Raw genomic sequence first — 27,825 nt, forward strand, 5'->3', positions numbered from 1 at the left:
CCATTAAAGTGTCCATCCCATCAGGGAACTGGGAGTCGTGAAGCGAATATCTCTAATGTTGATTGTTGGACCATCATCATCATCCGGGACTTCTCCATTTTCATCCCGGTCAATAATCAATTTCCTTTTCACAGAATTCCCGACTGGAGTTAAGAACGGAGAATGTCCTCGATTACTCTTTAGGCTGTTATCGTTGATAGAGAATGGGGAATTAGGAGAACATCCTTGATTACCCTTTAGGCTGTCGTCGTTGATAAAGAATGGGGAACTCGGAGAACATCCTCGATTACCATCCCCTGTTTTCATCGACTTAATTATAAGGTCCTTCACTTCTTTCAATGTATACTCCAAGTTTCCAACCCTCCAACTGAGTTGATTCACATGGTTTTCTATAACACTCATTCGCTATTCAAGCAACCATGACATAGGAGAAGAGAAAACAAATAAGCAATTATCCAAATCCAGAAACAAATGAAAGACTTTTGTAATTCTAAATTTAATCTACTTACATCTAAAACAATTTCAAGGGAACCTTTTCCATTTGCATCTTGTATCCCTTCGGACATGACCAACAACGTAGTTTGCCGTTACTAACCTGTATTTGGGAAGTGACCCGGATACCTCCGCCTGCATTTACAAAGAAACAAGGACCCATAATCATTATAAATTCTACAAATTATAAATTATATGTACAATTCATTTAGGGTTTAGGGCCCAATTCACCTGAGAAGGGGCTTAAATTGAAATTAAAGAGAGCGAATTTAGGTTTTAGAAGAATAGAATTTAGGACTATCCTTTAATGTACAATTCTGGGAGTGAGTTGAAGAGACCGAAATTAGGTTTAAGAAGAATAGAATTTAGGGTTTGAATGTACAATTCTGGGAGAAAGCAAGAAAGTGTAGGGGAGAAAGCGGGAAACAGATAAGAAGGGTTTCACTGTTGGGAGAAAAAAGGGGGAAATTACGGACACGTTTTACTAAATCATCATTTTGAATTGTGTTTGGGTACTACCCTTGATTGATGTTGGCAATTTCTGTAATACCTTAAGAGAGGTAGCTACCAACAATGTTTACGGATACTATCCTTGCAGATGTTAGTAAATTCATAAAGACATAAGGATGGTAATCACCACAAAAGTGTTTGGATACTAGCCGTAAACGATGTTAAAGAACATAAGGATATTCAGTAAAAAACCTCGGTTCCTTCCTTCTCCCATGGCAGCGGCAGGCCTGCAACTTTTGCCAAGCAAATTCCAGGCATGGTAACCATCATTAAATCGACGAAAATTCCAGATTTAACACTAAAACATTATTATTATTCAACATATTTAACACTCCCGATGAATTGCCAAACTTCCGTCTGCACTCCATTGTTTCCGGCGGCCACCAAAGTCTGTCATTTCTCATTTCTACGGCTATGGATACCGATAATTGTTGCAAATTCTATGGAACAAGCACCGACATTCATTGCTCTTTAACACCTCCTTCTTTTGATTTCCAGATCTAACAACCCAAAACCCAGAATTTCAGATCTAACAACCCAAAACCCAGAATTTTGTGGTAAGATACAAGGACGAAACTATGAGAATATAAAAGAACTCCGACGATACCCATGAACAATGAACGGCGAACGATGAACGATGAACGACGAACGAGCTTTGTGAGGCCCATCACTGATTCACTGCAGGCCGGTTTCCGGCAATCGGAACTCCGGCGAAACCTTGGGTCAGCTTAAGCAAGAGGAGAGAGAAATAAACTTAATTGTTAATTAATAAACTTAATTGTTAATTAAGTTTCCTAATTATTTTATTTATTAATTTCAGATAATACAAAAGGTATTTTTGGAAAATTCAGAAATTACAAAAGGTATTTTCATAAAAAGAAATTGTGTAATTAAATTTAAAGATAAAAGAAATAAATTGATTAAAATATATTATTTTCATTAAATTTAAAGATAAAAGAAAAGAATTTTGTGTGGCCCATATTAATTCTAAACAATGGTCATTTCTAAGATGACCATGATAGAAACATGCACAAAAGACCACCTTGGTGTCATATAAGTTAAGCACTGAAATCAATTAGTTAAGTACCGAAACTAATTAGTTAAGCACTGAAACCAATTAGTTAAGAAATGAAACTAACTAGTTAATCAGTGGAACTAATTAGTTAGCAATCAAAGTAGTCTTTTCGATAAGGCGGTTTTACACAAAAGTTGCCGTAAATTTATTTGAAGCCACCAACTAATACGAGTACCAAAAACACTCGCATAATTAGCAGAAAAACAACACAAATAAGTTTTACGACCACAAACTCCCTAGTTCCACGAATCTAACACTTGCCTTTCATTTTCATTGTAATAGTACCACCACCCCGTGGGCTCTCCTCAATCACAATTTTATTCTAATCGACCCAGAAACTTCTACAGCCCATTTTCTCTTTCCTCAAATCCCTTCTTGCGAAATTACAGATTACCCTCACATCACACGTTATCCATCACCCACGTCACTCAAATAAAATGTCAGAGTCATTGTAATTCTATTGAAACTGCAAGGGTATTATTGTCCTTGTCCCACCACGTTGTCATCGAGCTATAAAATCCCCAATTGGCCAATTCCCATCTTTCATACTGTATTGTTTTTCGCATCAACAATTAGCTTTTACATCGTGTTCTTCAGGTAAACTGTTTTTGCTCGCAACTTTTGATTCAAATTCTCATTTTTTTGGTAGAAATTTTGCGTTCCAGTAACTTTTGTTAATTATTTGTTTTGATGGGTTTTTGAAATTGTTCAATATTTTGCAGTATTGGTGAAGATGGAAGCGGCAGCTACTGTTCTTCGATTGCCATTACGACCTTCAATTTCAGGCTCAAATGGAAAAAATTCGATTCGTTTTACCACTAATTTTCGCTTGAGCAAGGTGTGAATTTCCCCTTTTGTTAAATAAGTTTCTGGGGTTTTGTTATATATTAAGTTGATTATTGAATAGCTCTGAATGTTAATTAGTTATTGAGTGCCTTGATGATGTACTTTGTATCTAAGTATTTGGGATTGAGTTTTGATGGAAATATTCCATTGCTATCCAAAAAAATTTGGTAGTTAACTTTATTGTTTAGTTAGTAGTGAAATTGGGAATCATAATATTTTCATACTTCCTCCCTTCCAATATTATTGCGCCATTTAACTTTTAGTTTCACAAATATTGCACTATTTCCATTTAGGAAATAAAATACTAAGTATTTGATTTCACACCACCTATGTTACCTAGACTCGGATACCCATGTCAGATACCAAGTGTCTGACAAGGCTATTTTGTGAAAGTTGGCATGATTTTGGTCCAAAATAAAGTGTCCAAGTGTACCTAAGCCATGTACGAGTACCGAGGATCCGACACTGGTATTCGAGGTAAAATGAAGAGTGCGGGTGGGTGACAGAGAATACCACAGATACCCAATATACTATTACATGTAAACTCTTGTTCATTATTTAACATTTTAATCACATGGGCGAGTTTGTATTTTTGCCTTTCTCTTACTTTTTCTCACTACAAAAATATCTTGTGCTAAAATTCCAATGGTCCAATAAATATGGAACGGAGGAAGGACTAGATTAAGTCCCATGTGCGCACGAATATTCTAAAATTATTGAAATATTTTGTATTTTTTAATAATATATTTGACTGAAATATTTATCTTCTAAACATCTTCCTAAAGTTACTGTATGATTAATACATTTTGAATATAGTCGTTTAATCAACTACTCTGTAATATGTACTTTTTGTCTTATTACGTATTACCTATTTGATATGCTTAATACGCTATTTTGATCAAAATATTCGATAGACTTAATATGCTAATTTGACCAAAACATTGAGTAATATGTTTTTCATTATCAATGTAAAAATATTACCAAAATTCATTTTCATCAAATAATTATGTGACATCTATTATTTCCATCATCTATAAACATATTTTTCCCCATACATACAATTAATAAAAATGATAGAAAATTATAAATAAATAAAGTGAAGATTTTTATTAGGAAAAAGAGTTTTGGAGGGAAAGTTTTGCACCGAGAGGTGACATGTATCATTCTTGGTGTATGTTTTAGTAGAAAGTAATAGATAATTCCTACGTTTTCTATAGTTTGCACTGTTTGCCTTATTTGGAAGTTGCATATTTGGAATTATGTTTGAGGATCATGTTGAAGGAATCACGCTTTCCGTCAACGAAGGAATTGGTTAGTGGATTATGGCACTTGTGAGTTAAATATGCTGATTGGGAGTTTGATCCAAAGGAAAGTTTTGATTACTACCTTTTCGTTTTTGTTGTTAGAGTTTGGAACTTTTGAATTTTGAGAACCCTTGTTGCACTAGCATCTTCAAGGAGGAAAACCGCAATGTAGGAAGTCAGATTAACTTGTCAAACTTGTTCAAAGAGCTTTTTACAATATTAGACAATCGAGAGATATAAGAACCATTTTTTAGGTTAGAAGCTCGAGATCTGTAGGCTGTTTGACTTGGAGGCAGTTGAAATGAGTGAGATCTTTTTCGAGTGTTGATGTCGGAAGCTTAAGATACTAGCTATTCAAGTAAATATGTTGGGTTTACTTTTATCATTTATTTTTTGTAGTGTTCGAGTCAATCCTATAATGTATGTCCTAGTTCTTTTTCCCTTTAAGATCAGATTCTCCTGGGCTTATGTTAAAGAGTAGGTATAGTGGTGGTGTAGGGGCTTATGACTTGAATGGGGTCAAGAAATGTGTGACTTGAATCACTTGAGATATGGCAATGAGAGTTTATTTCCTTGGCCTTTCAATTTATCACAACAGTACTATTTGTACACGATCCTCCGATTAATTTCTTTCAAAAACATGTCACACATGTAATTTCTTAAATAGGATTTCAAGTTGGTGATTAACTATTTAAGGGTCTCGCTTCAATTATACTATTTGTACACGATCCTCCGATTAATATCTTTCAGAAATTCCTTTTTAGCTGGACATATCTTGCGTGATATACTCCGTACATTTAAAGACATCAAAACAAATCACCAGATTCACCACTAATAAAACTTTCTGTACCCCTGAATAATATGCTACATTTTTATTTGGCATTGCTCTATGCAAGAGGCTGCTAGGAAGTTGAAAGTTTGAAATTTCTTATGCTACATTACATATGGCTTATATTACCCAGACACGGATTGAAGTGTCATGTCACGGTGACACGATCCAAAATTTTGCAGACACGACGACAGGATCAAAGGAGTGTCTTGAGTAGTTCTTTAGACACGGCTATCATATAAAGTGTTGGATTTCCCACTCTTTTATTTTAATATATAAAAGAAAAAAGAAGAGGAGAGCAATACGTTAACCTAACTTTTCAGTTTTTTATTTTACTTTAGAGTTTTGGATCCGGGTAACATCCATTAAGACTAATTTATTTGCCGATGATACTTCATCTTCATCTTGGATACCAAAAATTGGACTTTTTGTGTTCTCTTTTTATCTTCTCCTCCAATCTCGACACTTGATTTCTGATCCTTGTGCCGACACGGGGTGTCAACACTTCCTAGGACACATGTCGAGTGTCATGTCGTACCTACACCCGACACCCCTGGTCAACTAGGGTGTCGAGTAACATAGCATATGGCCAATTTAATAGGGTGTAGGGAATGACGGCAATGAGAATGCGATGCTTGTGCTTTTGCAAGGAAATTGTCATGCTAATGTGCATGGGTAAATAATTTTTGCCATCTTTGTTATGTGAGAGTCGTGAGACGGGAGTACGGGCAGACCTTTGGAAGTCAAATGAATTTTTTTACATCTAGATCTCCATTGGCACATGAATGTTGCTTTTTGGACGTGTTGGAGTGTACAAGGCTTTGTGTACATCTGGGTCTCTAAACCTCCGTTCGTAGGGATAAGTTTCATACTCAGAGATTTTTTGGCTGCTGTTATAAAGTTATGTACTCTTTCGGGTCTTGGATTTGGCTTCTCCAGTTGTATTTTGCTTTGTCCAAATTTCAGGAAGGGCTTATTTATATTCCAAACAAAGTTCAGTACTTCTGTGGAAATCTAAGTTATGAACTGGAAGTAGTTGTTTCTAACAAAATCATTTATGACTTTTAGCCAATTGTTTGGTGAACACACTGCTATGTGAGGTTGCTGCATAGTCACAGTCTAAAGAAAGACTTGTTTTTTGTATTTATACCATGTGTGTAAAACTTGTGCCTTTTTTGTTTTGGCATAGGTAATGTTGGAGTTGGTTTAATAAATTGCTTATTGTACTTGTATTGTTGGGTGATAAATGTGCTGAATTCAGTTGAATCATTTTTATGATTTTTTTGTATGAACTTAGTGAATTTGTGTTTTTTGCTTCTTGATTGTCATGGATGTAGGATTATATGGGCTGTGTTTTGGAGATTAGATCCCAAAATTACTCAACATTGTTTTAACTGTTGATTGTGGATTTTGAATCTCAATGATGGGTTACCTGCTGGAGTCAGAGGGTAGGTTATTGCTGCTAGTAGTAATTTTGAGGATAGCTTTTTATGAGAATTAATTGGGGAAGGGTTGGTTGTTCTTTTGTGCATTTAGTTGTTATTTTAGGGATGACCTTTATTTCCATATAGATTTAAAATACTTCCTTTATGCATTGAAACTATCGATTAAGATACTAATTGTTGCCATCTTAAATTCTGCAGTCTACTTCTCCGTATAATGTAAAGCTTGGGGTTGGAAGATGGTCCTCTAGAAGCATGAAGTCTCTCGTGGTTAGAGCATCTAAGTCATCGAATTCTTTTGAGTCTACTGGACACATTGCTCCACTCCAGCTGGAGTCTCCAGTTGGGCAGTTTCTGTCCCAAATCTTAGTAAGTCATCCACACCTTGTCCCTGCTGCAGTTGAACAGCAACTTGAGCAGTTGCAGACTGATTCTGAAGCCGGAAAACAGAAGGAAGAGCCATCTGCTACTGGTACCGATCTTGTATTATACAGGTCAGTGGTTTATGTTTATCTAATCCATAACCATCATATATACCTTACATTTTTACTGACTTATCAATCAATTATGTGATCAGGAGGATAGCAGAGGTTAAGGCTAATGAAAGGAGAAAAGTTTTGGAAGAGATCTTGTACACTTTGGTGGTACAGAAATTCATGGATGCAAATATTTCTTTGATCCCCTCCATTTCTCCATCTTCAGCTGATCGTGTTGACATGTGGCCTAGTTTGGATGGGAAGCTAGAAGATGTTCACTCTCCTGAAGCCTACGAAATGATCCAGAATCACCTTGCTCTTATACTTGGTAATCGATTGGAAGATTCGACGTCGGTAGCACAGATCAGCAAACTCAGGGTAGGACAGGTGTATGCAGCATCAGTGATGTTTGGTTACTTTCTCAAGCGCATAGATCAAAGGTTTCAGCTAGAAAAGGCTATGAAGATCCTTCCAGAACATATTGACGGGAATGAAAATGACGTTATAATGGAAGATGGGACTACACACATGGCTTCAAACCATCAAGATGAAGCACAATTGCATCCTGAAGTATCATCGTCTTGGGCGGCTGGTGGATTTGATCAAGGGACAACTTCCTCCCGTCTTAAAAGCTATGTCATGGCGTTTGACGCTGAAACACTTGCAAGATATGCCACTATTCGGTCCAAGGAAGCTGTTTCTATTATTGAGAAGCACACTGAAGCTTTATTTGGGAAACCTGAAATAACCATGACACCTCAGGGAACTATTGACTCTTCCAAGGATGAGTTGATTAAGATTGGATTTGGTGGTTTAAGAAGACTGGTTTTAGAAGCTGTCACTTTTGGGTCGTATTTGTGGGATGTCGAGACTTATGTTGAATCCAGGCACCGTTTTGTCCTTAATTAGCTCCTCCACAGGAAACCTTCTCCCTAGGTTTCAACTAAGACTTGTTTTATTTTACTAACTAAGACTTACCCTAAATGACTGTTTTTGTACATAGATTTGGAGATTCATGTATTTCTTTTGTGTTTAGAATATTGTGAAATCTGGGCAAAATCGTTAACGTAATGATGTGAAGACACATTTGAGATTGTTTCAGTAATAGATATACCAACTATAAAAGTACACATCATTTGGGTGAACGTACTCTAGGTTTGTTTATGTTATGCAATAACTCGGATAACAAATTTAATGTGTAGCCCCTTTCGTCAAGCATTTTGCAAAGAGTTCGCAGGTTGGAAAAATTCATGTGTGGACCTAGTCCAAAATAAATGTATTGTGGACTCAAAGCCCACACGTGCCTAACAATAAGGGAAGGGGCAGCCGCAAGTCACATTCATTCCTCCAACATTCAGCGTGCCTTCGCGGTCTAGCTGGCACCGTCTCCTTTACTATTTAATTGCAATTGAAAATTCTGAATTAATTGAATCATCAGAAGTCGCACAAATAGATCTTAACAAAACGATTTAAGAATCCGAGTCAAGTGAAATTTACAAATTCATAATTAAGGTATTCAATTATGCAACAATAAGTTGATAAAACTATGCAAATTGTTTTTTACAGAATTTCATATATTCCGTACTATATTGTCAAGGTCATGTTGCAGTTCATGAAGTTGAAGAAAACAAAGAGGTTGAAGATGACCTAGTATTGATTTCTGCAATTGGCCCGTTCGTTGACTCATTTAGTAAACAAGTCAAACCATACATTCTCTTAGCTAAATTCGTCCCTCAAATGACGTCCTTTAGGGATAAGCCCTCGTGGAGTAGGGGTTAAAGAACTCCTACAAAGTTCGCATATGCCTTATCCAGCATTTTCATGAGGTGTTAATCCTCTTTCGTCCTATTAGACTATGGTGAGCCCATGGAATCATTCTTATCCCTTCCACTCAGCAAAATTGTAAAGGGCTTTCATATGGTATTTGTTTCCTCTCATCTTAGCATCTATTTTATGGATCTAGTTGAAGTCGCCTAAAACAAACATTGGGATTTGATTTGCAAAATTCATCCATGGGGAGATTTGGTCCCATATAAGGTGCCTTTTTGAGTGGTCGTGTTCACCATAGAGCAAATCAAGTTTCGGATTACATTACTAGTGCTTTTAACTTCCGCAATAACAAAATTAAAGCATTTTAAAACTATGCATAAGAGGGAGGCATCTTTCCCTCCTAACAAGAGACCCCCACTAGAACCTCTAGCATCTACACCATCCCGACTAGTTAGAAAAACCTAAGAAACTTTGTCTATTTTTCACTACTATTTTCCGACATTTTGTTTCCATTATGAATACAAAATTTGGGGAATGTGTACCAACAAAGAATTTCAGTTTGGGAATTATCGGGTTGTTGGATTGTTAAGGCCCACACAATTCCACGCCAGTCCATTCATGGAGTCTCCGGTGGTTGATTTAAGACAACAACCCTAACGGCCTGGCCCCTTCATCTTAAGCAATTGTGAAGTCAAGAGCAAGTTCCAATTTACTCCGTGGTAGTTTATTTGATCAATAAACTTACATAACACTCTTTTTTTGTAGTAACATTTTCTTTTTCGTTAATCAATACTCTCAACCTATCCAATATATATAAATAAGAATGTCATATTTCCAACTTTTAACCACAAGCCTTCACTCTCTTAAACCTTTATTTATGTGCAATTCCTCTTTTAAAAAACAATATTTAAAGAAAATATTATTCCATAATAACTTTCCATAACTCCTAACTTCCAACATTGTTTTCTTTTGCAAATGTTAATATATCCCGTAAATTAGCACGAAAACATTCTAATTAGTTGACTGGAAATGTTAGCAACCTGAAGTTGGAACTGCTCAAAAAGCTTCTTCAAGATTATTTTTTTTTGTTTTTTTTAAAGAATATATGATTCAAATGCCTTGATAGTGGATTGATTTGATTAATTAACTAAGGGTCATTCTAAAATGATAAGTATTCTCCAATTTTAATTGAAAAAACTAAGCATGACTCAATATTATCTAGTGTATTATTATGAGATGGCAAGGGATGAGTAACCTGGCCACAAAAACTAAATTGAGACTTTCAATTTTCGATCAGCTTGTAGATAACAAACCAGAGAGAAATATTTCTATATGCTAGCATTTTATTCTATTAACTGTACACAAATTCATGAAACTGCAGCAGCTTCTCAAAATCCAGCTCTCAGCCTATCCAAGATCATACAGCAGAGGTAAACGTATTAACGTAAGACTAGTATTTGATCCTATTAACTGTACACAAGTAGTTCATGAAACCGCAGCAGCTTCCTTAAAATCCAGCTCTCAGCTTATCCAAGTATAAACCATGTCTGCGAAGAATACGGATCTGCACAAAAGAAAAGGAAGATGAAGATGAAAAAAATAAACAGTGAATCTACATTTTGTATAAATCGTGCATGCAGATAAGTATGGAATTTAGTGTATCTAAATTCTTATGTGCGACGTATGCACGCCACACAACCCACTCAATCACTTGGTGTGACGCATTCAGATGAGGTTCCTTAGTTCTTACCATGCATCACGGCATTACAAATAAGCATTAGTATGGTGTAAATGGGGTTACTGTAAATGCTTTGAAGGGGTAATTATAATATTATTTATGGTTTAATGATAATGAGGCACAATAAATCGAGTGTGTGGGCATATCACATAGAAGATGAGATGTTACTGTGAAACTTGCTAATAGTCAAGTTCGATCTACCTTCTATCATGGCGTGCTTGTGACTCTTGGTTCTTTCTTCAGCAACTTTTATGGCAACCATTTTTTAGGGGTTTCATTAGTGTAATTATGTTAGGTAGGTTTGTAAATTGTAGTATTATATAGGTCAGAATAGTTTTCTTTTGTGTTTGTGTAATTGTTTTGATTTCCTTCTTTTTATGTAGTTTAGCTTTGCTCTTTGCTGTCTTGCTTAGAGTTGCGGTTTTTGGGTGAGATAGAAGAGTATGTATTTGTAGCTTAATGTGTCGTCACCGTTTAATACTCCGAACTGGGGCTTGGGGTTTGGTCGGTGCTTGAGTTAGGGTTTCGTTAGGCTCTCTTTTCTTACTACTGTAATATCTCGAAGCGTCTGTACTCCAGCCGAAAGGGTGCTTCAAGTTTTTCACGTGGTCTTCTTACCTATTAAAAAAAACGCCTCTTGTTTGGAGAGTGGATACATTAAAAAACCTCTTTTTTTTGGAAAGTGGATACATAAAAAAAAAGGACTATTTAATAGTTTTAGTTCCGTAAAAATCTGTTGCTGATTTAGTTGGTAGGTCTCCAATAGGTCATTTTCCAAAAAAGATATGTTTTTTTTATGTATCAATTTCTACTTCTATTTTTGGCAATCATTTCCGATGGAGCCAAAAATTCATTTGTTCTTTTGGCGGTGGGATGTAATGGACTAAATCAAAATGGCTTTTAAAACCTCTTCGCTTCCTTTCCATGAAGTAGAAGATGGACTTCCCATTGTCGTCCCGCTATCGCTTTTGGGTCAATTGGAAACAACCTCTCTGCAATTGCAAGGGTAAGGTTGCGTACACTTGACCCCCGCTTCTTGCGGAAGCCTCTTTGAGGCAATGAGGTAATGATAATGATAATGATAATGATGATGATGATTTTTGGCAATCATTTTTTACCATCTTGCACTTTTTCCCATAAGAATTACACATTTTCATCACCTTTCTCGTACTTTACCCACTATTACCCATTGATTTATCAGTTTTTTCATGAAATGCCCCCGATGATTAACAAAATTGGAAGGGGGTCGATGGCATAGCATAAGCGAATTAGAAGCAACATTGGGTGGTGGTGGCGGCCATGGCTTTGGTGGTGAGAGATAAGAAGAAGATGATGATGATGATGGTGTAATAGAAGCGAAGAAGAAAGGAAGCAACATAAGCAAAGGGGTTATTGTTTTTTTTTAAAATTTTTTATAATAGTTAATTAATTATCTTTAGGGGGGTTTAATCTAGTGGGTAAGTGCTTCATTAAATTAATTATGGGTTAATGCTAGGGTTAACAGAGAAAAGGGATGATTAGGGGTTAATGGGTTAACAACCGTTAGTCAATAAGGGTATTTGGTGCATTTTTATAAACCTCAAGGGTAGGTGCAGGTTTGAAAAAGTTGACGGTGTTTGGTACATAAAACCTCAGGGGCATTTCATGAACAAACCGTTACTTATTAGTCTCTTACTTTCCCCACCTTTTTCTTACCCCCAATCATCACTCCTCGAAACAATAAGTATACAGTAAAGAGGAACATAAAAAACGGAGGAGTATGAACAAAATCTCTATCAGGTAAGGCAACCATCAGTTATACTCAGCATTTCACTATTTTTGTTTTAATTAGGAAAACCATACATGCAACTGCATCTAAGAAACAGATAACGCACAAATAAGAAAGGTACCTGAGCAAAGGCATAAATAGCTTGCAGGATCCTTATATAATCAGTTCCTAACATTTGGATGACGATATCTGCTAACAATGTTCCCCACACCCTAACAAGACACAGAAAGTAGATAAGGCATCAATATATGAGGAACATCAATAGTGGGCCAAAGTCATACAATATGGCTGCCAATTATTTATTTTATTTATACTCTATATTGAGGAACATCAATAGTGGGCCAAAGTCATACTCCTTTTAGCGCACATAAAACCCTAGGTCCTTTTTGGAACAACTAATATCTTTCTGTTATTTTTAAAAATTCTACTAACTGCTAAAATGAGATCATTATGGATAAGAAACAACAAAACTTTGGGTCCTGACTGTAGAACTAGATCAACAGTTTAGTCTTCCAAGCTTCATTCCTGGAAAAAGGCTCTAATGTTTGCACATTTCCTGGCATTGATCCACCCTCAGTTAGTCGATATCATCTGTAAACAGAGCCTTAGGATCTGAATCAATGCTGATTGAAATGTCCCTAACATAATTGATCTATCATACATTAACAGAGAAGTGTGGGAAGGTCTAGCTCTCAACCAAGGATCAGAAAATAGTCTACTCTTATCTCATGTTGAATCATAACTGCCTTCATGTTGAAGTAGGGGTTAATAAGAAAAGAACAAACGAAAGCGTTCCAAGACAGATTAGGAGAAAAATAACAAACAGGTTGCTTCAAAATATTAAGTGGGCCCAGAATCTGGATCAACAACCTTCAATCTGGATCAACAACCTTAAAAGAAAATGATTTACATTCACAGGAAGCACCATCAATCTGGATCAACAACCTTCAAAACTCCCTCAAAATGATGATAACTTATCTGAGCTTATTTTCTCCATTTCCATTAAACATATGCAGAATGAGTCTGTATTTCGAGAGCAGCAAACAGAAACTACTCAGAAATGGATATGACCTAATCAGCATTTTGCAGTTGACATACAAGATGGTATTTATTGGTTAGAGCAACTTTTGCCGACAGCTTCATGCCTTCCTCCCTTTCCTAACATTCAATGAAGTGGAGCTCTTGGCGACATTATTGAATACTTCAAAAATTATGGTCCAACAACTTCGAAGATTGGTGGACATCTTTTCACCTTTTCCAATATGCACGAGAGCATGCTGGACATAGGTGCATAGAGCATGGTGCACCCAAAGAACACAAATGTTTGTTTAAGAACATGATTATGTTTTTTTATAGTTTTAATGACAACTAGAGAACATATGTCTCATGTTCTTTTAACACAATGTCATGTTCTTTTACTTATGCTTTTATGTTCATTGGGTGCACCATGCTCACTTTGCCCCCTGTCCACAGTCCACAGTCCACGAATTGCGCAGCAGGAGAGAAATTTTATATAACACAGAAAGGAGAATAAACCAAGAGGACAAAGTATCTTCTAAAAAAACAAAAAAATGCATGTACAAACTAGTCCAATACCTTTATATCTCCAAAAGTTTATTTTATTTTGGCAAAGAATGATTTCAGTTACCAAAACAAGGAAACAAAGCCTACCAAGCTAGTCCACAACACACCATTAGCTATGCCTAGCACAACATTACAATCAAGAGCAACAGCTCACACTAAAAGAAAGTTATTATCAGCCCAGATTGATAATCTGTTCGGGCACCCTACAAGTCCCACGTTCAAACAATGAAATTACCAAAGTACCCTCCATAGGGAAATCACAGAAATACTCCCGACGACGACCCCTAGATGGGCTTATATAGAAATCTCAAGTCCCAATCTTAGGCCTCCAAAGGCCCACCGATTTTATACCCCTACAATTGCAAATATTAACCAACGATGCCCTCGGTCCCTCACACATCCTATAAAATTTATTTGCATAACTGTCTCCTAGAGTATCTTGATCAATGGCAAGCCAAGTACACCTTTCAATGCCAGAAAAGGGTTAAGACAAGGTGATCTAGTGTCTATTTTTCTTTTTGCAATTAGTATGGAGCATCTCTCAAGAAAGTTGCTGCTACTAAAGGGAAACTCGGACTTTAACTTTCACCCTAAATGTGAGAAAATGAACATCACACATTTAATGTCGAAAACGATCTACTTCTTTTGGCTAAAGCTGATGACGTGTCTATAGCTTTGTTGTTTAAGGCTTTTGCAGATTTTTCTCAAACTTCTGGTTTAGAAGCCAATCTTGACAAGGGCAATATTTATTTAGGTGGAGTTGATACTCAAACTAGAGACAAAATGATCAACAAGTTGAAAGTTTCGGTTGGAAAGTCCTTTCGGGTACTTAGGGGTGCCTTTTTCAACTAAAAAGCTCTCTTATGTGTAGTAAAAGTCTCTTGTTAAAACTTGGAATGCAAGAACTCTTTCTTATGCTCGTCGGCTATAACTTGTTAAAGTTTTTCTTCTTAGCCTCCAGAATTTTTGGTGTTAGAGCTTTATTTTGCCTAAGAAAGTAAATAAAGAGATTCGGAGTTACTGTAGACTTTTCTTTGGTTGTGGTGTAAATGAGTTGTAATCCCCCGTAAAATTATAAATGTTATTAATATATTTTAGCGTATAGTTAATTATATTTAAATAGAAATTACGAATTTTAGAAATGAATATATAATTAACGTATATTTATTTTATTACATTTTTAAATATTTCAACGATTTATGAAATCAAAAAAATAATTTTTGAATTTGATGTTGAAAAGAATTTGAATTTAGAAAATAATCCTAAGCGGTGTTGGATTCAAATTCTAATACTAAATCCTAATTCTAGCACAATTGGGTGAAGCCCAGAATAATAAAACCCAAAACACTTTACTCCCTTCTCTTTCAATTTCACGTAAAAACCAATCAAGCCAACAAACCCTTTCCTCCTTCAACAACCCATGTGAACCAGCAAACAAACTGTGTGCTGCAGTCCACGACTCCACGCCGCCGCCACCACCACCGACGCTTCCTCCATCGTTGTCCCTCTCCGTCGCCGCACGGTAATATCTCCTTCTCTCACTCGTTCGTTCTCCTTCCCCTTCGTTTTCTTGCCCTTCTCCTCCTCACTTGTTTCGGTTTCTCACAGCAACCACCGTAGGCTTGCCGCCGCCTGACCATCGTCCCTTTTGCACGGTAGTCTCTCTCGTCCCTCCTTTATGTTCTCCTTCGTTCTTTCTCTTTCTCTTTCGCTCTCTTTTGCTTACTGCTCAAATCGTGCCTTGCTTGTTTGCGCAGCCGCACCACCTCGCTGCCACCACGCACCGCCGTGTGCCGCCCAGCCACCGGCCTTGTCGCCCGACCGACAACCACCCACGCCTGCTGCCGCGTCGCCATTGCCGCCGGCCAGCAGTGCCTCTCTTCTTCTTTTTGTTATTTCTTCCCCCTTCAATTTGTTTAAATTATTATTCATGTTTTAATAAATTAATTAATGTTTTTCATGTTTTAAATTATTAGTTTTGATGATGTATATTTAGAATTCAGATTATATGTTGATATTATAAATTAGTTTATTTTCAGATTTGTTAATAATGTTTAAGTTAGGGTTTTAATTATGTTTTGTCAATTTAATTTATGTTTACTTGAAGTAAATTTATAGTTTTTATGGTTTAATATAGATTTCAAAATATATGAACTACGTAATAAAGTTATTAATTTCAGATTATATAACTTTGTTAAATAAGGGTTTTAAATTATTAAAGAATAAATTTTTAGGATTTTAATAGTTTTAAAATCATAGTAGGATGGTTATAAATTATGAAAGTTATTTTTTTTTATGATTTTAAACATGTTAATTATGTTTTGGAGTAGTTTGAAATTAGTTTATGTTGCTGGAAATTTCAAAGGGCATGTTATGTTGGAGTTTATGATAAATTGTGATTATTAGTGAAGAAATCATTATGCTAGGAGATTAAATATCCAAGTTTTGATATTGGGGAATGCTCTAATCATGTTTATAAAGGGTTTGAAGCACCCTAATGTTGCTGAAAATTCAATGTGAATTGATATGAATCTATATTGGTTGTTTTTAGGTGGAGAATTCTCCTTAGGCGACTTTTGAATTATTAAAGTGGCCTCTCAATTTGTTTACACAAGGTACGTACATACCTGTGTGTTTGTGAATGTGTGCTATTGTTGAAACTATGTTGGATGTATGTGTGGACTGGGTTATGTTGGAAATTTCATGATTCAATGTCGTTGAATGAATGCATTGAGCATATAACTTTATTATGAGAATTATGCATGTTAGCATGGGTGATTGATGCAAGCATGTCAGTTGGGAACTTTATATCATTTTATATATATTGATTTAGATCAATTGATCGTTGTTCCCTTTTAGCATTTCACTACTTTATGAGGGCCGAGGACCTTGTTTAGTAAGTTGATACTTTACACCTACATAAAGGTGGTTAGCAATTATTAAAGGAAGGATTGAATTAATTGGAATAAATTCTTGATTGACAGCTTTGTGATCACTTATTTAATTCCAAGATAAAAACAATTGTGAATACTTGTTGATTAGGTGATTTATGTGATTGATGAGTTGTAACAAAATATTAATTGGTAAATCATGTAAAGTGAAACTGAGTAGCAATAGCTTTAGACTGTGCACGTCTGAAGTGACGGACAATCAGGAGTTGGGGTCATGGGTCGCCTATGGCTTTTTCTGAGGGCGGATTGATCACCGGTTCTATTTTACTCAAAAGTTCCTCGATATCGCAGGTCATTGGGGTTACGGAGTCGCGCCCGTACCTCGTCTTCCTCAGTGAAGGCTTCTAGTAGACAACTCGGTCCATTGACTATTTCAATTAAATAATATTAATGTTATAAAAGTCTGGTCCAGTCTAGTCCAGTCTAGTCCAGTCTAGTCAAGTGTGGTCTTCAAGTTAATACGTTTTGGTTGTCCTTACTTATGTTATTAGTATCATGTTAGGAATGTTCGTTTAATAGAATCATGTTAGAATTATTATTGATTTAGTATGTAGTACTCAACTTTGCTGAGTACGTGCTTTGTTTGTGTGTGTTGATCATGGCTATGCCTTATTGATCCTGTGATGACCCATTTTGGTGAGCAGTCTCTAAGGATCAATAAGCGTTGCCCATCTACAGGTTTGAAGATGATGCATCATTGGGATCGGGATTAGAGAGTTTGTATTTGTTTTTGATTTGCTAAGTTGACTTAGGTTTGTTAAATTGAACTTTAAACTTGTCGTACTAGCTACATCACTTTATTTTCGTTGATTGGTTTTGGATTTTACTCTGTAATTGATTATTTATAAACCTAAAGTTAGTTTTATGTTTTCCGCTGCAAAATTCTGAATAAGCCGTTACGTTTTCACACGGGCGATAATGCCTTGATAATTCTCTACGTTTTATATTAAAAGGTTATTCTAGAAAATAGAGAATTGTCGGGGTGTTACATGAGTTAACTGCTTTTATTCTAAAGGGTAGAAGCTTAGATTAGTTCATGCTCCCAAACACAATGTCGTGGGCTTTGAGGAAGATCTTAAGTAGTTACTTACAAATGAAAGATAAATAATTTTTACAGACAAAGAAAAGAAAGACTAGGTACGTAATTACTTACAGTGGACCAACGAATGCACCTAAACTGCGAAACCCAAAATATTGCGATGCAGACCCAATAAGCCCCTAAAAGAAACAATCATACACGAAAGTATCAGTCTAAATATTACAACAAATATAATGGAGCAAATTAGGTTAGCTAAAGGGGGCATGCCAATACACATTAGAAAGGTCAATTAGGATTAGACACACCGGTAAAAGAAGAACGCCGTGGCTAGTTACAGTGATTGTATATAGTGCTAATATTGTAATTCAACTTCAAATGCATAAACAAGTGAATTTAGAAGTAATATTTGGACAGTAATGAAACTGGAAGATATAACATACCAGCACAAATGCACAATGCTTGATGATGCGGAATAGATTTGATGCATGGTACAATGAGGGTATTCTTTTTACTTGGGCATTCGGATTTCTTACACTAGGATGTGGGTTGTCAAAAAAGGGTTATTTAGGCATAAACTAGGAGTACATAAATGCTGAAAAGTCGAATTTGAATCACTTGCCAAAACAGGGGGAAAAAAGTACTGCAAAAATCAAATATTGTTGTAGCCTGATTCCTACTCGAGTATTTCCATAAGTTAACGTTAATAAGGGGGTGTTTGTAGTTGAAGAGTGCATCTCTCAACTCTTTCTCGAAGATGGGATACATGGAATACTGAATTATAGATGCAATTTGGTGAAGGAATGGTGTTGAATTGTTGACAAAGGTTTTGCTAGATTATTGTAGTTACCACTACTATTTTACTTTCATTATCATTATCATTACCCCATTGCCTCAAAGAGGCTCCCGCAAGAAGCGGGGTAAAGGGGGGTCGGACGTACGCAACCTTACCCCTGCAATTGCAGAGAGGTTTCCAATTGGCCCAAAAGCGATAACGGGACAACAACGGAACGACCATCTTCTACTTCATGGAAAGGAAACGAAGAGGTATTAAGAGCCATTTTGATTTAGTCCATCACATCCCACAGCCAAAAGAACAAATGAATCTTTGGCTCCATCGGAAATGGACAAACCACTACTATTTTACTTTCCGGTAATAAATTTATATTAAACATATAAATAGCCAATTGGTATGGAGGGCCAAGAGAGGGAAAAGGAGTAAAGCGTATTCTGTTTCTTTGCTTAAAAAACGTCATTCCTTTTTCCCAATTTGAACAATAAGATTTCCTTAAATTCCTCTATACTGATTCCTCACCCATCCTACCCAAGGATTTCACTTCCCCAACCTACTCTATAACCACACTTCCATAAATATTATTATGTTTCTAGTTGGTAATGAATTAGTTTAGTAACAGCCTAAATGGAAAAATTCATCAAATTAACAACACTTTATGCATAATTAATAAAGTAAAGAAACATAATTACAAATTTTAAACATATAACACTCATGTCGACAAAATTATTGGAATCTCTTATTTATTGTTATATATAGAGGAAATATATTTCGGCCTTTTTATTATTTTTTTAAGCAAAATTGTCATAAAGTACCTTGCTTTTAAGTACCTTATTGGTTTGATTTTGTCAAAAAGTACATTGAATTAAAAAGTTGTATAAAAAACGGGACCTTTGGCCAACACTCCAGCCAAAAAGTCAACATTTCGTCTATTGAGTCCAATAGTTGGCAAAAATTAAGTGGGAATATAGCGCATGTGCACACGCATAATTGTATAAGAACCAAATCCAAAGTTTTTGCAACCAAAACACCCAAATAGCACCTTTGGATCTGAGATTTTTGGTGTATTAAAGCAGGTACTTTTGGAAATTTAGGTCTTCTTCCACACAATACTAGATTACTAATAGCATAGAAAAATGTAACGGTATTACTTCAGTACCCAAGCATCTTATAAACCACGGAACAAACATGACAGGCAAAGTGACAATGTCGGATAAGATGCTCATCAAGTCATCATATTTGCACTACCAAATAAACAGCAGACAAATGTGTAGAGATAAGACTAGCTCTTACACAACATGTTCATTGATACTAATTGTTGAAATAAAATTCTTAATGTTAACAGGAATTTTGGTTGTCCAAAGAAAGCTACAAAGTGAAAACTGTAAAGGAGATATTATGGGCGTAAACAATAAAATATTGATAGAAGAGATTAAGAGTAAATCAGCAAGAGTAAAAGAATCATAAAACCACCCGCCCCCATTAAACTAATCTTCTGAAAGAAAATTCCAGAAGAAATTACCACCAATTGTTCTCACAAACACTATGGTGCAATATCTTACTCATAGCCACATCCAAATTCGAAGCAGCCATTTCAAAATAATTTATGTGCAACATTAAGCATGTTGTGCCACATGTTATCAAAAAAATAAAAAGCATGATGTGCACATCGTTAAGTTGATAACTAAGGCTGTGTTCTCCACAGCTTATTTTTGCTGAACTTTGGCCTTACAAGACTCATATTTTGCTGAATTTTACTTGTTCTTTTGCGGAACTCGACTTATTTTGATTAGCTAACGAGAACAGTGCTTAAAGCAGGTCTTAAGGTGGGTACATAATTAAAAAAAAAGAAGGATGATCTCATTTACAAATAGCAACATTGATCAGCTGCAGAATCAACATGTACCTTTTTAACAAATTCACCGTCTAGCTTATGTTTAGCTGCTTCAAATAGCAATTTTCCTGATAACCTGGTCGTTACCTTGCAAGAGACACATTATGCAGATTATTAGGAGGAATGTGGAATACTATGGAAGTGAGAATCCAAACTATCCGATGATTCACATTATAGTATATCTCTTACCAATTCAGAAATCTTCAACATGGAAATCAGCTGACCACCCTAAACCAAAAACTATTAAATAATTACACAATCCAATGAATTTTTTTAAAGATCCAGACAGATAAAGAGAATGATGCAAAAGTAGTAGTACTTTAAGAAGCACCGAACATAGTTCTGCTGTCCCAACTTTTATAGCAGCGGCAGTATCCCGGTCTCTGAAACAAAATCAAATATGAAGACATCAAAAAGGAGAAAGGATGAAAGAATTCAGCAAGGTATCGCCTCATAAGAGCGTAACTCACTTCAACAGATGATGACAGCACATAATACTTGCATACGCACAGTCGGCTATTTCAAGTAGTCAAATTTGTTGATGCACTACTTGAAGTCTTGGAGTACTAAATAGCACAATAAAAAAAGCTGAAAAGATATTTCTTGCCTATACTTAGCACACAACTAGGTTCACAGCACAAAGAAAAAACCTCATGTACCAGATAGACAGCACACTTTGCTTTTGGAAGCTGACACTTGTATAAAACTACCATTGCCTGCATGAAAATTAAAATGATTTCCCTACTACAACAGCTTTTACTTATCTAACTACAATTCAGTTAACATTTTTCTACTCCTGATTTCCTTAGTCCTCCCCGGCTGCCCCAATATAAAAGTTCATTATGTCCTTCCGAGTTCTAGCCCCAGTGAAACTGTCAATTATTCAAATTTGAGATGTCCAAATGTATATGTTCTCTTTCTGAAGAGGTTTATATTCTTTTCTATTTTCCTATGATGCCTTGCTTTTCGCCATTTATTACTGTTCTTCTATATGTTTTTAATAGATTACTCCCTCCGTATTTTTTAGGGGTTACATATACCACTTACGGCAGTATTTATTTAGGGGTTATATTTCTATTTTTGGTAAGTTTTCTACCCACTCACAAATTATTTAATATATCTTACTTTCCTATGGGGCAACTACTACAATAAACTCCCTCTCTACTTTGATCAAAATACTTTTCCCACCATCTTTTTTCTATTTGTTTATTACTCCCTCCCCTGCTTGCTTTATTATTTATATTTACATTCAACTCTAATTTCTTAATACTTGTGCCGGTAAACATATAACTCCTAAAAAATTATTGAGGGAGGCAAAAGATAAGACAATAGGTCAGACATCACAAACACTCATACGACCATCACTTAAGAAGAGGTATACAACTTGCCTTATGTCTAAAGAAAATTAGACTTTTGCACCACCAGAGGACAAAGATATTCTGCAACACTGTATTCACTCTTATGGGTGTTGGTCACAGAAGAAAACAAATATCTATTTTCAATCTAGCAAGGTCTTTAGAGGTCCAACACCCAAATGTAAGAAGATAGTAACTTCTTTAAGTGCAAAGAAATCATACTGTTAGTCTTTTATAGTCACACAAGATAAGAGTTAGTTGTTATTTGTAGGAAATAACAGTATTTACCTTGAACATTCTCCAAGTACATGAATAAAAATCTCCACCTCTAAGTCCTCTGTTGATAATTTTGTAGAGCATGGAATTTTCAACTCTTTTCTTACATCAAGCAAAATATTTCTATATGAAGGCCTCCACCCTCTGTTCAGAGATACAAGATGATAATGTGTCAAATGAACTGAGTAACTATTATGTTCAGGAAGTCAACTCCAGTCAGCATTTATTTAACGTTGCATCACTTCATTAAGACATAACCGAAACATAGATGCATTTGTGCGTTCTCAGCAAGCAAAAGAAGGATAACAAACTTTCATGCTTAGCAAACCTATATTCAAAAAGACTCGCGTTCGATACAAAATTATTGGAGCAAGAACACACAAAAAAACAACTCAACTATTGCTCTCTTCTCTCAATCAAAGAAAATTCAACAGCGTGGCTTTTTTATGCGAAACAATAATATATTATCAGCTGTAAGAAAAGGAGTACCCAACTACACACAAGAGGAAATTTGTCCCAGCGTTACCAGATTCGCGGGTACCCCCTGCAAATCTCGAACCGGTTCGCCCGTACCGAATCGGGTTCTCCGGCGACCCAATTCGCTGTGGTTCGCGAAACAAATCATTGGTATTGTCAGGCCGAATCCGAAACTCTAGTTATAGCTATTGAAGGTCAGGGAAGACAAGAGAATAAAATATATGTTGGGGCTTTTATTTGGGAAGGAAATAACATATTATCTGAGTACGAATGTATGAGTATTAAAACAAAATCTTGATCAATTTTGTTTTTAAAATTCCTGGAAAAAAGAGTTTCAAACCCTCTTGCGAACCTAAAACCAGCCAACCCGCGAATCGCGAACCCGAAGTCGTACCCCGTACCGAAGCGAACCACGAATCAGGTAACCTTGACCTGCCCTTTGATTATGAATCTAAATGTCAGTTTCTCTGAACCTCCAGAATCGAATAGCTGATATAGCTCCTAAAAGCCTCATCCCCCTTACCCCATCAAGAAGCTAGATAAGGTACCTTGTCCCGGCGCAAATCAAAAGATAAGGAAGTTCGATAAAAGACACGAGAATTTCAAAAGTCCAACCTAACACGCCACAAACTTGTCATAATAGCGTTACGCTACATTAACATCTTCTCCTTGTCCTTACCATACCCCACAAGACAAACTTGTAGCCGGTCCAAAACCGTCAGAGGGAAAACCCATTATTCTTAACACATGGCAAACAATCTTCCCCCATGGTGAACATGCCATTTTACAATAAACATAGACATGTGCACAAAAGTCACTAGTAGCATGGCACATCAAACCGGGGGCAAGAACTAGTCCCATCCAACGCCTGGAACTAGAGTAAAATCCTACAGTATGTGAACCTGGTAAATACAAAACCTGTTTTCAAATGCTAACAAACCCAGCAAGAGAGGGTGGAACCTAAAAAAGAAAACAAATATATCAAACTATGAAGCCCTCAAGAAATTGCATCAAGGCTTTCGAGCACCAATCCCTACCAATTAAGTCAAGCTAACCCTTGCGTCCAGTGAACTAGAGGGTCAGGGTCAGGTGGCAATTTTGCCAAAACCTTGTGAATATAGACAACGCAAAAGTTGACCCTACCAAAAAGCTTGACCAAAACCACCCAGAAATTCACGGTCTACAACACAACTGGGAAAAAATTACAGAAAATAACCCATAAACGAACAAAAATTTGCCCAAACAACACTAAGAATCACCCAACCTCAGCCAGCTTGACTGAACTACTTTACAAGTTTACATGGATACTCAAAAATGCCAACTGAAAAAATGGAAATCACAAAAGGAAAGTGCAACACCCCATGGTTTGATCAATTACCTATCTATTAGGCAACAATATCTTCTTTCAAGAAGTTGCATTGACTTCAAGTAGATGGTGAGCAACTATAGAATAGAAGTATGTGAGCATGTCTGCTCAGTGTTGTAATTGGTTAACTTCAAGTAGATGGTGACAACTATAGAACAGAAGTATGTTGTTTCTTTGAGCATGGTTGCTCAGTAATTGTTTAACATCAAGTAGTGAACAACTATAGAATAGAAGTATGTTGTTTCTTTTAGCATGGCTTTGGTATGATCAGCTTTGTTATTGGTTAGACATTAAAAATTTCCGTACAGGACTACAGGTGACATGACGTCAACCATTCTCCTTTAATCACCCAATTCACCATTGAATGGAGTTTCTCATCAGCAGAACGGGTGGGGTGGAGTGATGTTCTGGGTGGAGGTCCACAAACCCAAATATCACATTTATACTAGAGCGAGCTTCATTATACTCCCACATACATTCAGCAGAAAAAAAAACCCTTACAACCGCTGTAAATTTTTAAGTGATACAACAAATGCTTCTGAAGCAATCAAAAATCAAACCAAGGTACTTTGTTAATAAATTCCTAAGTCCTAACCCCCCCCCCCCCCCCCACACACACACACACACACATATTTTTCCTGGTATATGCAAGGGTTGTAAATCCATATGGCACAATCGTTGTTTGAGAAAACTTCCGCGTTGGTAATAAACAAAAGCAGAAGAAAAGAAGATGCAACCCTTAATATGAAGAAATAAGCAGGTTGTAGAGCTTATTTGGTAAATGACGGCTATTTTATTGGCTTTTATCTTTTAGCTTATTAATGTGGTCAAACAACCAAAAACCAGGTTTCATAAGTGACTTGTTCATTGGCTGCAAAGATGGCTTTGAACTCAAAAAACAAAAGCCTTATTCCATCTTTAGTTGTTGGCTTGTCACAAATTCAACGAATATTTTGACCAAAAGTTGTGATTTGGCACATTGACAACTAACTCCTAGTTTTACCAAACATTTGATTAATAAAATGCTAATGCTACTAGTTGATTGCCAAACATATTGAAAGATGCAAAATACAGTAACATTTTACTATCCTGAATCAAAATCTTATTCTATCCTAAATTGGAGGTATTACATCTACATGGCTAATAGACGGAAAGGTCATTCCTATGGCAAAGTTTCTTCTTAAAAAAGGGAGCTATCTATAAGAATATAGAAGCACCGAAGCAGTACCAAAGGTGAAGTTCCATTAAAAGCCTATTGTGTGAGACAATTGAAAGATGTTGAAACTCATAATACACCACAGGAATTCATCACACATTCCTAGAGATCGTCTGGCCTTCAAAGTAACTGCGTTATTAAACATAGCTTCCTGAAAAAAATCCTCAAAATCTAATTAATTGTGTTTTCCATTTTTCTTTAAGCAACCATATGTATCCCAGATTAATCCCTAAATCAATTTATTCTCAGTTTCTCATCCTCCCTTGTATCCCCCATTCTGCTATTTGATTTCACACAGACAGCTCCATGAATTCTGTATATACACGCATTGTTCTTCTGAGCATTCTAGATTTTCCATCTAAGTAACATGGCTAGCTTAACTGTAATATAAACAATGAAATGAGAGCTCAATATATAGAGCTTTTAGCAATAATCAAGAATTACATCCACTGCACACATGGGGCGATATACTTCTGTATTATCCAAGGATAAACCTATCATCACTCCTTAAGGTTCTTCAATCACACGACAATTAAAGTGAAGCCTAAATTAGAAACAAAAAAAACAGCAGCTAAATAAAAATATTTATAAAAAAAAACAGTTTTTGAACAATGGGAAAGCAGAAAGGCACATACCTGCAATAGGAGAAATCAGCTACAACAGAAGAAAGTAAAGTGGTGCAACTAATATTAGAAAAGCATAAAATTTGCAAGGTATGACATAAACCATAGCAGACAAAAAAACGGAAGGCACCAAATAGTTGGGTTTTCGGCAAGATTGAGTTCTTAAAGAGTAAGATTGAACCAAACAACGAGGCTTAGGAACAAAAAAAAAATATCAATTTTATCATCTGAAGTAATCTGAACAACCTCAATGTAGAACGAGCATCAGCTGCGAGATATAAGAAACGAGACTCGAGAACTTCAATGAAATGGTCTCGCTCTTCAAAGTCCTCCTCAATCATGAATCTATCCAATTCCACCCCACTACTAACGGATTTCAGCAGGGGACTAAGGTAGCTGCAATACATGATGATATAAACATTAAAAATAAAATCATCAAATCCAGAGGATTTCAAAATCACATGAGCATGAAAATCCTACAATTATGCTCCCTGCATTCCCTTGTTTATATCAGGACCATTTCTTACACTAATTCCTTTGAGTAGGCAATTTTCGATTACATACTCCCTCCGCCACACTTTTATAGGCCACACTTCTAATTTGAGATGTCCGGAAGTAATTGGCCACTATTCATACATCCCTAATTTAAATCATGAATTCTCCCATACTACTTTTACTCTTTTGAGGATTTGATCCGTAGTATTATTTCTTCTCAATATTTATATAAATCGTCTAAAAAAAAGTATAATAATTCGAGTGAATTCCTTAAAATGACATCTAACCAAATGTGGCATAACATTTGTATAAATCATCAATAAAAAGTATGATAATTCCAGCGAATTCCTTAAAAATGACATCTAACATTAAAGACGGACGGAAGGAGAACTGATTAGTGTTTCGCAATTATAACCAATGAAAACTTGAACCCCATAATGCAATAATGAATCCCAGAATCTGAACTAAAAGCATAATAACATCAAAACCACAGTTCTACTCAATCCCAGAAAAATGGAGGGACTGTAAAGCAGGAAAAAAAACCTGGGTCCAAAGAGGATTTTCTCAATCTCGAAAAGTTCAGAGTTTGTGGCAAGTTCAAGGACAGCCCTCAACTCACACCCACCAGCATCTGCAGCATAGAAGAAATAAGCACAAAAATGTAAAAAAAAAAACATTAAAACTGAGGAGATAAGACAAATCCTTCCCCTCTAATTGCCAGTGGCCTAGCCTGCTAAATTGAGCCGGGTTACTCGTGCGGGGTTCCGATCCGCACTTATCTTTCCCAATATATATAAATAAAAAGGGGAGACTAACCAGTGGAATTGCGTGGAATTGAGGGGAGATTGTTTGAATCCCTGGAATGCGACGTGGAGGGCACCAGCGTTGAGGGAGGAGAATAGCGAGACTGTTGTTGGTTGGAGTCGTGGTTAATTTGGAGGGAATTGTGAGCTTTGAAAACATGGAGTCTGCGGAGGGAGGTGGTGATGGCTGTTGTCGGAAAGAAGGAGGAGGCGGCGGCGGGGGAGAGAAAGTGGCGACGGTAAAAGGAGTGATGATAATCCTGGATGAACGGCGGTGCAATTGCTGCTGCCATCCTCACTCTCCTGTTTACCGTTGTTCTGCAAACCGGAGCACCACTAGGTCAGGTGTCTAATTATACACAGTAATCAATTTTTATTTATTTTTTACTCCCTCCGTCCCTAATACTTGCACCGCTTTTCTTTTCGGGTCGTCCCTTAATACTTACACTGCTTCTATAAATAGAAATCTTTACTAGTATTATATTATTTCTCACACTTACCTATTACCCCACCTACACCCCTATTCCCTACAAAAAATCATTTAAAAATCAACACCCCTCACTCACCACTCCCCACCCCTTACACATTTCCCACTAACTATATTAAAAAAATACCCCACTATCAACAAACACCCATTAAATTACTCCCTCTGTCCCTTAATACTTGCACCGCTTTCCTTTTCGGGCCGTCCCTTAATACTTGCACC

General features: G+C 36.3%; 2 protein-coding genes across 4 annotated transcripts; one reads left to right on the forward strand and one right to left on the reverse strand.

Moving 5' to 3' along the window:
- The first annotated feature begins 2,518 nt into the window (after positions 1 to 2,518).
- Positions 2,519 to 8,119, forward strand: LOC110778481 (UV-B-induced protein At3g17800, chloroplastic). The gene is made up of 4 exons (XM_021983034.2): positions 2,519 to 2,674; positions 2,800 to 2,915; positions 6,700 to 6,992; positions 7,076 to 8,119. The coding sequence occupies exons 2-4, from the start codon at positions 2,811 to 2,813 to the stop codon at positions 7,881 to 7,883; spliced, it is 1,206 nt and encodes a 401-aa protein (XP_021838726.1). The 5' UTR covers positions 2,519 to 2,674; positions 2,800 to 2,810; the 3' UTR covers positions 7,884 to 8,119.
- Positions 8,120 to 10,013: 1,894 nt separating this feature from the next.
- LOC110778480 (uncharacterized) lies at positions 10,014 to 27,465 on the reverse strand. 3 transcript variants are annotated; one of them, XM_021983030.2, is made up of 10 exons: positions 27,133 to 27,463; positions 26,860 to 26,947; positions 26,068 to 26,217; positions 22,152 to 22,283; positions 20,828 to 20,891; positions 20,698 to 20,736; positions 20,521 to 20,595; positions 17,939 to 18,003; positions 12,372 to 12,462; positions 10,014 to 10,308 (listed from the first exon to the last, which is right to left on the reverse strand). In XM_021983030.2, the coding sequence occupies exons 1-10, from the start codon at positions 27,410 to 27,412 to the stop codon at positions 10,252 to 10,254; spliced, it is 1,041 nt and encodes a 346-aa protein (XP_021838722.1). In that variant the 5' UTR covers positions 27,413 to 27,463; the 3' UTR covers positions 10,014 to 10,251. The 3 variants fall into 3 exon arrangements, with proteins under 3 accessions (XP_021838722.1, XP_021838725.1, XP_021838724.1); XM_021983033.2 differs by lacking the exon at positions 22,152 to 22,283 and having other exon boundaries at positions 27,133 to 27,465; XM_021983032.2 differs by lacking the exon at positions 12,372 to 12,462 and having other exon boundaries at positions 27,133 to 27,465.
- Positions 27,466 to 27,825: the final 360 nt, after the last annotated feature.

The sequence above is a fragment of the Spinacia oleracea genome, chromosome 2, assembly GCF_020520425.1.
Source record: "Spinacia oleracea cultivar Varoflay chromosome 2, BTI_SOV_V1, whole genome shotgun sequence".
NCBI classification, from domain to species: domain Eukaryota; kingdom Viridiplantae; phylum Streptophyta; class Magnoliopsida; order Caryophyllales; family Amaranthaceae; genus Spinacia; species Spinacia oleracea.

Excerpts from the sequence above, each read along its gene's own strand:
- LOC110778481 (XM_021983034.2), top strand. The coding sequence starts at position 2,811 with ATGGAAGCGGCAGCTACTGTTCTTCGATTGCCATTACGACCTTCAATT. Across the intron at positions 2,916-6,699 it reads CTAATTTTCGCTTGAGCAAG|TCTACTTCTCCGTATAATGT; the intron begins GTGTGAATTTCC and ends TAAATTCTGCAG. Across the intron at positions 6,993-7,075 it reads ACCGATCTTGTATTATACAG|GAGGATAGCAGAGGTTAAGG; the intron begins GTCAGTGGTTTA and ends TTATGTGATCAG.
- LOC110778480 (XM_021983030.2), bottom strand. The coding sequence starts at position 27,412 with ATGGCAGCAGCAATTGCACCGCCGTTCATCCAGGATTATCATCACTCC. Across the intron at positions 26,948-27,132 it reads AATTCCACGCAATTCCACTG|ATGCTGGTGGGTGTGAGTTG; the intron begins GTTAGTCTCCCC and ends TCTATGCTGCAG. Across the intron at positions 12,463-17,938 it reads GGTGCATTCGTTGGTCCACT|GGTGTGGGGAACATTGTTAG; the intron begins GTAAGTAATTAC and ends GTGTCTTGTTAG.